The following is a 10,301-nucleotide window of genomic DNA, read 5'->3' as shown; positions in this document are numbered from 1 at the left end:
GCCCTGGCACATAAAAATACATAAGCAGTAAGACGTAAGCAGTAAACAAATTGACCAATCACAGTTGAGAATTAGGCAGCCATATTAAAACGTAGAACTTACGACGAAAAATTCCACAAGGATAAATTCTTATGTTTTACGTTTTACGTCTACCAATCAAGAGCGACTAAAAAACTCGTTATATTCTATACGCAGCTTTCAAAGGGATCAGAGGTTATTGAAACATTGAAAATATTAAGATATCGGGTAATTTGTGCCCTCGTGCCACAGTACTGTAGCATAGTGGTTATTTGGCGGAGATATCGGGTAAAAATTTGTGCCCTCGTGCCACAGTACTGTACGTATTGTGGTTATTTGGCGGCTTTGGCGCTCACGGAACTTGGTAAGCATATCCCTTTTACGTTAAAAAATGTATTGCAAATTTTTATTCTATCACATGAATTTATGTAATACATTATTGCACTGACAGATAAACTGCAGAAGAACAGCGTCTGAAGTGTCAAAGAAGGTCGTACAGGTTAGGACACTTCTTTCAGCTCCTTGCCAGGTAAGTTTTGACAGTAATACCAATGAACGGCAATATCGAATATTATAATCAATTCTATCATTAGTAATTTATTGCAGTTGCTGTTTAATCTGACGGCAGCTTATCCGCATTGGACCGCGGCTGTCAAGACCAAAATGGAACATAACGAACATGAATATTGTAGTGGTTCATATAATGAAGAATTCGAAGACGATATACATGAAGTCGTCGAAGTCGAAGGGGAAAGCCTTGAAAAAGGAACTGATGAATTGTTGATAGATGCGGTAAGAAGTTATCCGCATTTGTACAATTCATCTTTGAAGGAATACAAAGACACAAACATGAAAGAAAATTCATGGATTGAAATTTCAAAAATTTTGGATATGTCAGGTAAGATTAAAATATTAATTTTTTAATGTTCTATATAAACAAGATAATATTAATATGTGTATGTAACAATAATGACTTCCTTATAGTTTCAACTTGTCAAAATCGATGGCTACGCTTACGTGAACGATTTTCGAAGGAGAAACGACTTCGCGAATTGGAGACACGAAGTGGTAGTGGTGCCACTCATCGACCTGCATTCCTATTATACCACAATTTCTTGTTTTTGGAAAGCCATATAAAACAAAGAAAGTAAGTTTGATTAATATAGACTATATGGTAAATAATATATATAATACATAGTTTACTTATATTACACTGTATTAATTAATGTTTTGTAGATCATATACGAACGTGTCTGCTGCCAAGAAGCAATTAATGGATGCATCAAGTACATCTTCTCTTCCTGATAGGATCAACATAAGCAGGAGCAACATTTCATTGCCTCAAACAGTTTTAAGTACAAACCCAAACGACTCTTTTCCGCATTCATTGTCCTCAAGTCCATCTCAGGCTTTAAAGGTATCAAACACTAATCTTGAGAATGTACTACCATTGTTAGCCTGACGATATATTCATGCAATTAGAGATAGAATTTAAGGTAGAAGTACCAATACCTAGACACGTATCTATATTTGGACACCTTTAATTATTATTTATAAGTATAACGCGAATTAAAATCAAAGATAAAAATATTTTTTTGTAGTTTGAAACTTTAGTTATATATTTACTTTAGCTGTAGTATCCAAACGTTTATTTCCATAAATTTATATTTTTTAAAGGTATCCACATAGGGGTACGTGTCCAGGCATTGGTACATTTACCTACTCTTAGGTGTCCGGGTATTGGTACTTTCACCTTAGTAATTGTATTCCTCTCCATCTAAATATTTAGGAAAGTAATATACAACAAACTAAAGAATTAACAGAAACTGATTGCAGATCACTGCTTTCATCATCATCTCAGTGTGAGTCACTTAATTTTTCTGGCACGAGTGGCGCAACATCAATATCAAGAGATTCTACACCATCTCCTGCACCACAAACGCTACCCTTCAATATAAAAATTGATCGCTCAAGAATAAAGAACAAAAGTAACACATACTTAGAGCATTCACTTGCAGCTCTGAGCGATAGTCTTCAAAAGCGTGTGACTAATGCAGAACCATCTCAGCAAAGGGGTTGGAATCTTAATGATTTAACACCTGATAAAAGTTTTGCTTTGTTAGTAGCAACGGAATTGGAAAGAATGTCTGAATCCGAAAAATCGAGACGAAAGCAAGCGATTATAGAAATCTTATGGAAACCATTAGGTTAGGATATAGCCGCATAACTTTGTTTCTTATTTTATAATAATGTAAGATCTTACTGTGTTACTTTTGTTCTTCTGATATTATAAAATATTTTTTAAAAATAATCTTATATTATTCTTATATTACTCTTACATTACTCGTACAATTAATCTTTTAGTTCATTTTTACCTGAAAAATACATGCCTGAATATTTTTTGTAATAACATTTTATTCAGCAGAAAATGTTGTTTTCGTTCTGTGTTGCTGCCAAACGCTCCAACACAAAAAATTATTTTACTTTGTAGTTTTTGTACTGGCAGGAATGTATACAACAAATACAAATAAAAGTAATCAAATGCATTTTAATAACCTTATTTATTTATTAATAAATGACGGAGACCGATCTTATATTAGCTGATATTTAACTCTATTTCTAGAATACACATATTATTGTCACTCTTGAGCAAATCACTGTATTGTGATTTCTTCTTTTTAATAAGTACCAACAAACGTGTTGTAATTAACTATAAATGCAAAATAAACGTCATAAAAATGTACACAATAAAAAATTGCAAATAAAAGTAATTAATCTTTTAACAAATGCGAATAAAAGTAACTTCTTGGCTCAATGGAAATCTGGACTGTTGAAACCTCTATTAATGTACTCGTATTGCCATGAAACTTCACCCTCAGGAGTTAGCAAATAATCTGCTATTTCATCTCGTTGCTTGTATGCCAGTGTGGTTGAACGACGAGCATTGGTTGCTCTAATACGTTCAATTTCTACTACGTTACTTGTAGAACATTCACTTCTCCAGCCTCCACTAATAATAGTGCCATCCTCTTGTTCAGTATCGACGAAATTGGGAGGACAATAAATTCTGTGTTCTGCTGGCCTCAAATCGTTCACAGTTTTTAAAAAATTGTGGAGACATATCGTTGCTAATATGATCTTGTCGACATTTTCAGGATGTAAAGTAATAGATTTTCTTAAAATTCTCCAGCGTGAGACAAGAATCCCGAATGTATTCTCTATAACCCTCCTAGCTCGTGATAATCTATAATTAAAGATTTTCTTTTTTACATTTAAATTGCGACCTGGATATGGCCTCATCATATTTTGTGTTAGTTGAAATGCCTCATCTCCAACGAAGAAACATGGCGTCCTTGTTCTACTTCCAGGCAAATTGGCTTCACCTTTTGGTAAATTCAGATTACCATTGTGTAGAGCTTTGCCAAACTCCGATCTTGACAAAACTCCGCCATCACTGTTGCTGCCATATGCTCCAACATCTACTACTGTAAATTTATAATTGTGATCACATGCCGCCATTAATATTATACTGAAAGTTTTTTTGTAGTTGAAGTACAAGCTCCCAGAATTTGGCGGAGCTTGTATTTGTACGTGCTTCCCGTCAACTGCACCACAACAGTTTGGTAGGTTCCAAGTTGTCCAAAATCCTTCACATACTTTGATCCAATCTTCTTCTGTAGGAGATGGCAAATATAAGGGCGCTAATACTCTTATAATTGCAGCACAAGTCTCCTTTATTACTTTACGTGCCGTCGACTCTCCAATGCGATATGCTAAAGCGATTGATAGAACTTGATCTCCTGTATCAAGGAATCTGATATAACAAAAATACAAAAAAATTTAATTGGTTAATTTAATACTTCCTTTACATAACATATTATCACTGAAATAAATACATACCTTAGAGTTAAAGCAAGGCGTTGTTCGGGTATCAATGCCCGATGACTTTTCTTTACCAAAAATGGTGTCATCATTTCCAGCAGTTGATTAAAGATGCATAAAGACATTCTTGTGTAGCGAAAAAACATAAATGGATCATTTTTCATCTCTTGCAGTAAGTGATTAAAGTCTCCTTGATCAGGGCGTCTCACATTGATTGGTCGTACCCAATATTGTCGATTGACCCAACGAAAAGATATTTGTTTTTTTACAATGTATATACCAAGCATTAGAATTAGTAATGCATGTATGAATATTTCTTCCTCATTATCCATTGCCTACAAAAAAGAACATAAAATCTTATACATACAAATTATCCATTATTCTAAATTATAAATTAAGCTAACAACTCACATCATGGCGATTTTTCTACTTCTGACAGTTTATAGTATATCCTGTATATCAGCTACACACCCGTGGCTCCTGAATAAAAATGGATGTTAGAGATTAAATTGTTACACATTTAAAGAAAAATTGAAATTGATCTCTGCATAAAAATTTTACATTTTCTTACCGATAATGTCTAATTTGTATCGTTACAGTGATTGTATACGGCTTCGAGAATTTACACAGTAGCTAATACTGCACTGTGTCTAACATTTACATGAGTAGAATTCAACATATAATCCTATAAAGTCGGCAGCACTACATCTATAGTATAATGTAAATTAGCTACCGTCAGATTAAAAAGCAACTGCAAAAAATTGCTAATGATAGAATTGATTATAATATTCGATATTGCAAACGTTCATTGGTATTACTGTCAAAACTTACCTGGCAAGGAGCTGAAAAAAGTGTCCTAACCTGTACGACCTTCTTTGACACTTGGTGATCTGTCATCAAGGGCTTTTTGTATTTTTCTATATTGCGCGATTTGTACGCTAACAGAATTTTTGTTGACTTCTATATCTGATTTTGAGATATGTATGATTCCTTATGCCAACTTCAAAATAGGCAAAGATAGTCAGTATATCCATACCATATAGAAAGTTGTCTGCCAACGTTTTCTTGAAATACGATAGACGCTGCTCTTCTGCAGTTTATCTGTCGGTGCAATAATGTATTACATAAATTCATGTAATAGAATAAAAATTTGCAATACATTTCTAAACGTAAAAGGGATATGCTTACCAAGTTCCGTGAGCGCCAAAGCCGCCAAATAACCACTATACGTACAGTACTGTGGCACGAGGGCACAAATTTTTACCCGATATCTTATTTTCAATGTTTCTTAAAAATAACCTCTGATCCCCTTGAAAGCTACGTAAAACATAACAAATTTTCAGTCGCTATTGATTGGTAGACGTAAAACGTAAAACGTAAAACGTAAAAATTTCATCCTTGTGGAATTTTTCTACGTTATGTTTTAAGTCCTACGTTTTAATATGGCTGCCTTTCTCAACACTGTGTGTTCACTGCTTTATGTCTTACTGCTCATGTATGGCCTTAAGTTTTCTCTGTGCCTTACGCTTCTGCTTACGGCTTACTTCTTACGTCTTATGCTTACGTATTTTTATGTGTCCGGGCCTTAACTGATTGGTTAATTTTCTTACGGCCCTTCTTACGGTTACGACATGGACCAGAGCACATACCCTGATAGCACAGTGTCAGTTGGTGCCGTCATAATGCCGTCGTGGTGCTGTTAATATGCACGAAATTCGTGTATATTAACAGCACCACGACGGCATCATGACGGCACCAACTGACACTGTGCTATCAGGGTAACATGATGTAACGACGACGGTCGTAGTCCCCGACCTGACAGATCAGGATACGCCAAAGTTTGTGCGTTACTTAAGGCCATTGCACGTAACAAAGATTTAGCCATAATCGTAAGGCCGTAAGAAAATAAACCAATTACAATCGATTATTCTCCTCGCGCTCGAAAAATAATCGAGTGTGATTGGTCTATTTTCTTATGGCCTTACGATTACGACTAAAACTTTGTTACGTGCAATGGCTTTTACGTCAACGACTATGACTGTCATAGTCGTTGTGCTTTGGGCCTAAAATTTTGTTACGTACAATGGTTTTGAAATTGTATACTGGATTGCATTTTTATTATCTACTACAGATTTACATATGTTCTTATTTCTTACCGTAACTACAGAAATACCACAGCGAGATATTTGCACTACTAATATGGATGTATCAAGACCAACAGTTTGAGTAACGGCATTGATTTGGACAATAATGTGATATCTTCTCTTGATAATAGAATTGGCCACGATGAAGAAAGCAACGCTAATAATCCTATGATACATGCTGAGTCTGATAATGCCATGATATTTTCCAATGACTGTGATAAGCATAGTAAAACGAAAGTAAAGGCTGTAAACCTTAACGTAACATTTTCCTGTAATAATAGCAATAGTTATGAAACGTTAGATGATAATATTAATATCAACAATTCCACGAATGGTAATGATTCTAACAGTAACATGACATCTTCCTGCGATAATGGCAAAGGTCATAGCATAGTAGATAGTACTGTTAATGCTAACAATTATACGAATAATACTGATTATGATAACGTGATATTTCCTTGTGATAATGGATATAACCACAATGCAATGAATGATGAAAGTAATGTCAGCGATCCTATGAGACATGCTGAGTCTGATAATGCCATGATATTTTCCAATGACTGTGATAAGCATAGTAAAGAGAGAGTAAAGGCTGTAAACCTTAACGCAACATTTTCCTGTAATAATAACAATAATTATGAAACGTTAGATGGTAATATTAATATCAACAATTCCACGAATGGTAATGATTCTAACAGTAACATGACATCTTCCTGCGATAATGGCAAAGGTCATAGCATAGTAGATAGTGTTATTAATGCCAACAATTATACAGATGATATTAATTTATCTTGCGATAATGGCAATGGCTGTAAAACTGTGAACAGTAATATTAATACTGATATTAGTACTAATACTAATGTTAATGGAACTGATATTAATGGTACTGATATTAATTGCATTGTCATTAATAGTGATATTAATAATTTGATAAATAATGATTCTTATAAGAATGTAACATTTTCTGACAAAGGCAGCGCCAATAATTCTGTAACAGGTGTTGTTCTCAATGATGTCATTATATTTCCCTTTGACGATGACAATATTTCTATTATATTGGATGATGTTACTAATGCTAAAAATTCTATGTGGTCTAATGATGGTGATAATAATATAACATTATCTTGTGATAATGATAATACTAGAGCTCTAAAAAAGTAGGTATTCTCGATCCGCCATTTTTGAACCAAACACATGTCAAAACATAACCTTTTCGTAAACGTCAATACGCTTTTCGGTCTCGTATTTTCAGCTTCCAAAATGACTGGCTGCGTTGCAATTAATTGCAGTAATAGACGCGAAAAAGGGTTTCGACTTTTTTCAATTCCAACAAATGTGGAGCGACGAAAAAAGTGGCTTCAAAATCTTCGCCGTGAACAGATATCAACCAAGTCGGGTTATGTCTGTGAAGTACGTACTGTGAATTACGTCCAACGCTGTAAAAGCTGTAAATTGAAAATTAATTGTTTTCCTTATTATATAGGTACACTTTGAGGATTCACAGTTCGAAAGTAGACGTGTCGACGGTTGGAAAAAATTGAAGCCAAATGCGGTTCCTACTTTATTTCATGTTCCTAATCGACCTCGCAGTATTGATTCACCTCCAAGGAAGTCTCCATACAAAGTAAATAAATTTCTTGCAAACTTTGCATAATTAATTTATTTTACTGAATTTTATTGTTCGAATTTTGTCAAATGTTCAGAATGTGATAGTCGTAGATCTCGAGCTATACCGACTTTGGAATCGAGCTTGTGCTTTTCATCAAACTTTCTCTTATAATTATAAATTCTTGAATATATGCAACATAATTCATAGCATATTAATGGTTTTCAGAAGCTACGAAGTGAAGTTGCTGGCATGTGTGCGCAAAAAGTAGCAGAAGTTCCAATTACTTCAGAAATGGTAATATAATTCGACACATTTGTGGTTCTTTTAATAGAAATTGTTGATTTTTATTCAAAAAACTGTAACATTGTCCAAAATGTTGTAGAACATGGATTATGCTGCCCCATCAAACCATGATGTTTCCAATGAAGTGGAAATATCCAGTAATATCCCAAAAAGTTTACTGTCATCTGACAGTGAGCAGACTGCACAGGTGGAAGCCGGTTCGTTTTTGGAGGAGGAGAATGGACACTTGCTACCGATGCTTCAATCTGCACGGGTGGTAGCCAATTTGTCTTTGGAGGAGGAGAATCAGATGCTACGCAGCCAAATAGATAAGATGAAAATTGCAATGGAGTCATTTTTAAACAGTGAGCAGATCGAAATGTTACAAGAGGGGCGACAAGAGGGGCGACGTCCGCATTGGTCTCATGAAAGTTGTTACGACTTTTTGCACTCCCGGACCGCTCCGGGACGTGTGCCGGATCAAAAGGACTTAGGAGAGCGGGATGGTTGGCCTCTCCAGTGATTTCCTCGCACCTCCGATACTCCACGAAATGTTCCGAATGTTGGGCGCCAGACGCGTACATTCGCGTCCACGAAATCGCGAAAACCTAAACGCGACGCAAAACGAAGTGTGGAGGTGCGTGGAATCGGCTAGCTTGACCTAATCACGGGCGGGGTTAATGAAGGGCAGCGCGATATTCGGCGGGGTGACACGTTAATTTCATACTCAGTCAGATAACAAAGAAAGTAACATTTATTGAGTACTGGTTGTCGAGGAAATAACAACGTGTATCCATCCGGCTTCGATCAAACACAAGATAACTTTAATAAATAGATCAAGAATAGCCGGTGGCGGGGTGTCTGGATTCATCTAACAGAAATAATATTAAGGCGGACGCGAGACACCCACGGAGTATTAATTGAGTCTCTAATAAACACGCTGAAGGCGCTATTCTCAAACAATTAATAATTCGAGTCGAAAACCGTACGAAAACTCTGTCGCAATTATATCTTAACCTACGCGAGTGATTCTGCTCGGGCGCAACGGGGAGGCGCCGAGTCATTTAACCAGGCAAAGAATACGATAACTAACGCAAAATACTGGATTAATGCGGTTCTCCAATGAGGCGGAATACCGGTCAACGCGACATACTAGAGTCGCGATATCGCTAATAACCACGGAACGCCATGAAGAACTACGCAAGTAACATCTAAACGCACGAAACGTGTGAACGCCGGTAATTTCTTAACGCGAGTACAAGTCTAACATAATTAATCAATCAGCGGGAACGACATTCGACCGCAATTAACAATGCCATCGACATCCCAACGCAAACACAATTATCAACCCGTAATAACGAGATCCGAACACAAATCGATACGCTAACACCGACGCTCGAACACCAGAATTTCCCGACGCGAAGAAACGGTAACGCAATTTACGAAGTACCGGCCCGTATGCGGCCGTACACCAGGTCGCGAGGACAACGCAATATACTCGCGATATCATTAACGCCTATCGCGACCTCCAGGGATTCGCCATAACGCTTGTACCACGGTTCCGCGGCCACGATACCATCCCGAGGCCCTTCGCTCTCGTTATCGATCGCGAAATTACACTCGATCTTGACATGCGTTATCCCGAGCGAGAGCGTGCACCGGAGGGCGGTGTCGTGGCTTTACATATCGCGATTTACGGGCAACCTCACCGGTGATACGCCTCCTCCTGGGCTCCTCGCCGTTACCTTCCACCAACGATCCTCGATCCGCCAGACAACGATCGAAATACCCGACTCGGGGTGGCTATCGCGTATCTTAATCAAACGTATTATCTCGCCGACGGACGATCAGAGAGTGAATCGCTAAACCCGCTCGATTGCGGAATCGATACGGTACCCCTTCCTGAGGGGCGCGCGAGCCAATCGGGCGCGAGCTTGCAAGCCCGCGGTGTCCCGGCGCAGTGCTGTCGATACGAGATCCTTCGGGGGCGGGCAACGGTCCCTCGGCGGCGTGCGACTCCTCAAATTTTTGTTCTTAGCGGCGGACGGAACTTCGCTCGTGCCGGTGTGCCTCCGGTTTGACCCTGGGGCGGTGGCCAGCCACCCCGTGGGTCGGTGTTTTGTGGAGATCATTTGCTGAAGCCGGGTGTTTACCCAAGCGCTTGGGGCCCCGCTATCGGCGGCCTCGTCCGTCGCTGCCGCACGTGCCGCCCGCCTGCCGCGCTGCTCTCGCCAGCCCGCGATCTCTGCTGCTTCCGTGTTTGCCACCCCTCCTTGGTTATCGATCGTCCTTGATTTCCTTCGCCAAGTACTCCCTCGAAGGTTTGCCGTGGTGTGGGTGAGGTGCCGCGCGTATTACATTGCATA

General features: G+C 38.2%; 2 protein-coding genes and 1 long non-coding RNA gene across 4 annotated transcripts; 2 read left to right on the top strand and 1 right to left on the bottom strand.

Annotated features, from left to right (window-relative positions):
- LOC139823910 (uncharacterized) lies at positions 1-2,732 on the top strand. 2 transcript variants are annotated; one of them, XM_071796383.1, is made up of 6 exons: positions 1-382; positions 470-547; positions 625-916; positions 1,003-1,165; positions 1,255-1,435; positions 1,842-2,448. In XM_071796383.1, the coding sequence occupies exons 3-6, from the start codon at positions 682-684 to the stop codon at positions 1,974-1,976; spliced, it is 714 nt and encodes a 237-aa protein (XP_071652484.1). In that variant the 5' UTR covers positions 1-382; positions 470-547; positions 625-681; the 3' UTR covers positions 1,977-2,448. The 2 variants fall into 2 exon arrangements, with proteins under 2 accessions (XP_071652484.1, XP_071652485.1); XM_071796384.1 differs by having other exon boundaries at positions 2-382; positions 1,855-2,732.
- On the bottom strand, positions 2,564-5,184 carry LOC139823909 (uncharacterized). Its single transcript, XM_071796382.1, has 6 exons — positions 5,089-5,184; positions 4,732-5,001; positions 4,472-4,651; positions 4,312-4,380; positions 3,919-4,235; positions 2,564-3,832 (listed from the first exon to the last, which is right to left on the bottom strand). Exons 5-6 carry the CDS (start codon positions 4,230-4,232, stop codon positions 2,830-2,832), a joined length of 1,317 nt encoding a protein of 438 aa, XP_071652483.1. The 5' UTR covers positions 4,233-4,235; positions 4,312-4,380; positions 4,472-4,651; positions 4,732-5,001; positions 5,089-5,184; the 3' UTR covers positions 2,564-2,829.
- Positions 5,185-7,531: 2,347 nt separating this feature from the next.
- On the top strand, positions 7,532-8,673 carry LOC139823918 (uncharacterized). Its single transcript, XR_011734935.1, has 3 exons — positions 7,532-7,668; positions 7,879-7,947; positions 8,036-8,673. It is a non-coding gene; the product is annotated as an uncharacterized lncRNA (long non-coding RNA).
- The last annotated feature ends 1,628 nt before the right edge of the window (positions 8,674-10,301 follow it).

This window comes from Temnothorax longispinosus, unplaced genomic scaffold (genome assembly GCF_030848805.1).
Source record: "Temnothorax longispinosus isolate EJ_2023e unplaced genomic scaffold, Tlon_JGU_v1 HiC_scaffold_21, whole genome shotgun sequence".
Classification (NCBI taxonomy): domain Eukaryota; kingdom Metazoa; phylum Arthropoda; class Insecta; order Hymenoptera; family Formicidae; genus Temnothorax; species Temnothorax longispinosus.
This window is presented reverse-complemented; position numbering and strand designations above follow the sequence as displayed.

Bases quoted from the DNA above. Each gene is read 5' to 3' on its own strand.
- LOC139823910 (XM_071796383.1), top strand. From the start codon at position 682: ATGGAACATAACGAACATGAATATTGTAGTGGTTCATATAATGAAGAA. The intron at 1,166-1,254 runs GTAAGTTTGATT...AATGTTTTGTAG, and splicing joins AGCCATATAAAACAAAGAAA to ATCATATACGAACGTGTCTG. The intron at 1,436-1,841 runs GTATCAAACACT...AAGAATTAACAG, and splicing joins GTCCATCTCAGGCTTTAAAG to AAACTGATTGCAGATCACTG.
- LOC139823909 (XM_071796382.1), bottom strand. From the start codon at position 4,232: ATGGATAATGAGGAAGAAATATTCATACATGCATTACTAATTCTAATG. The intron at 3,833-3,918 runs GTATGTATTTAT...TTGTTATATCAG, and splicing joins CGCCTTGCTTTAACTCTAAG to ATTCCTTGATACAGGAGATC.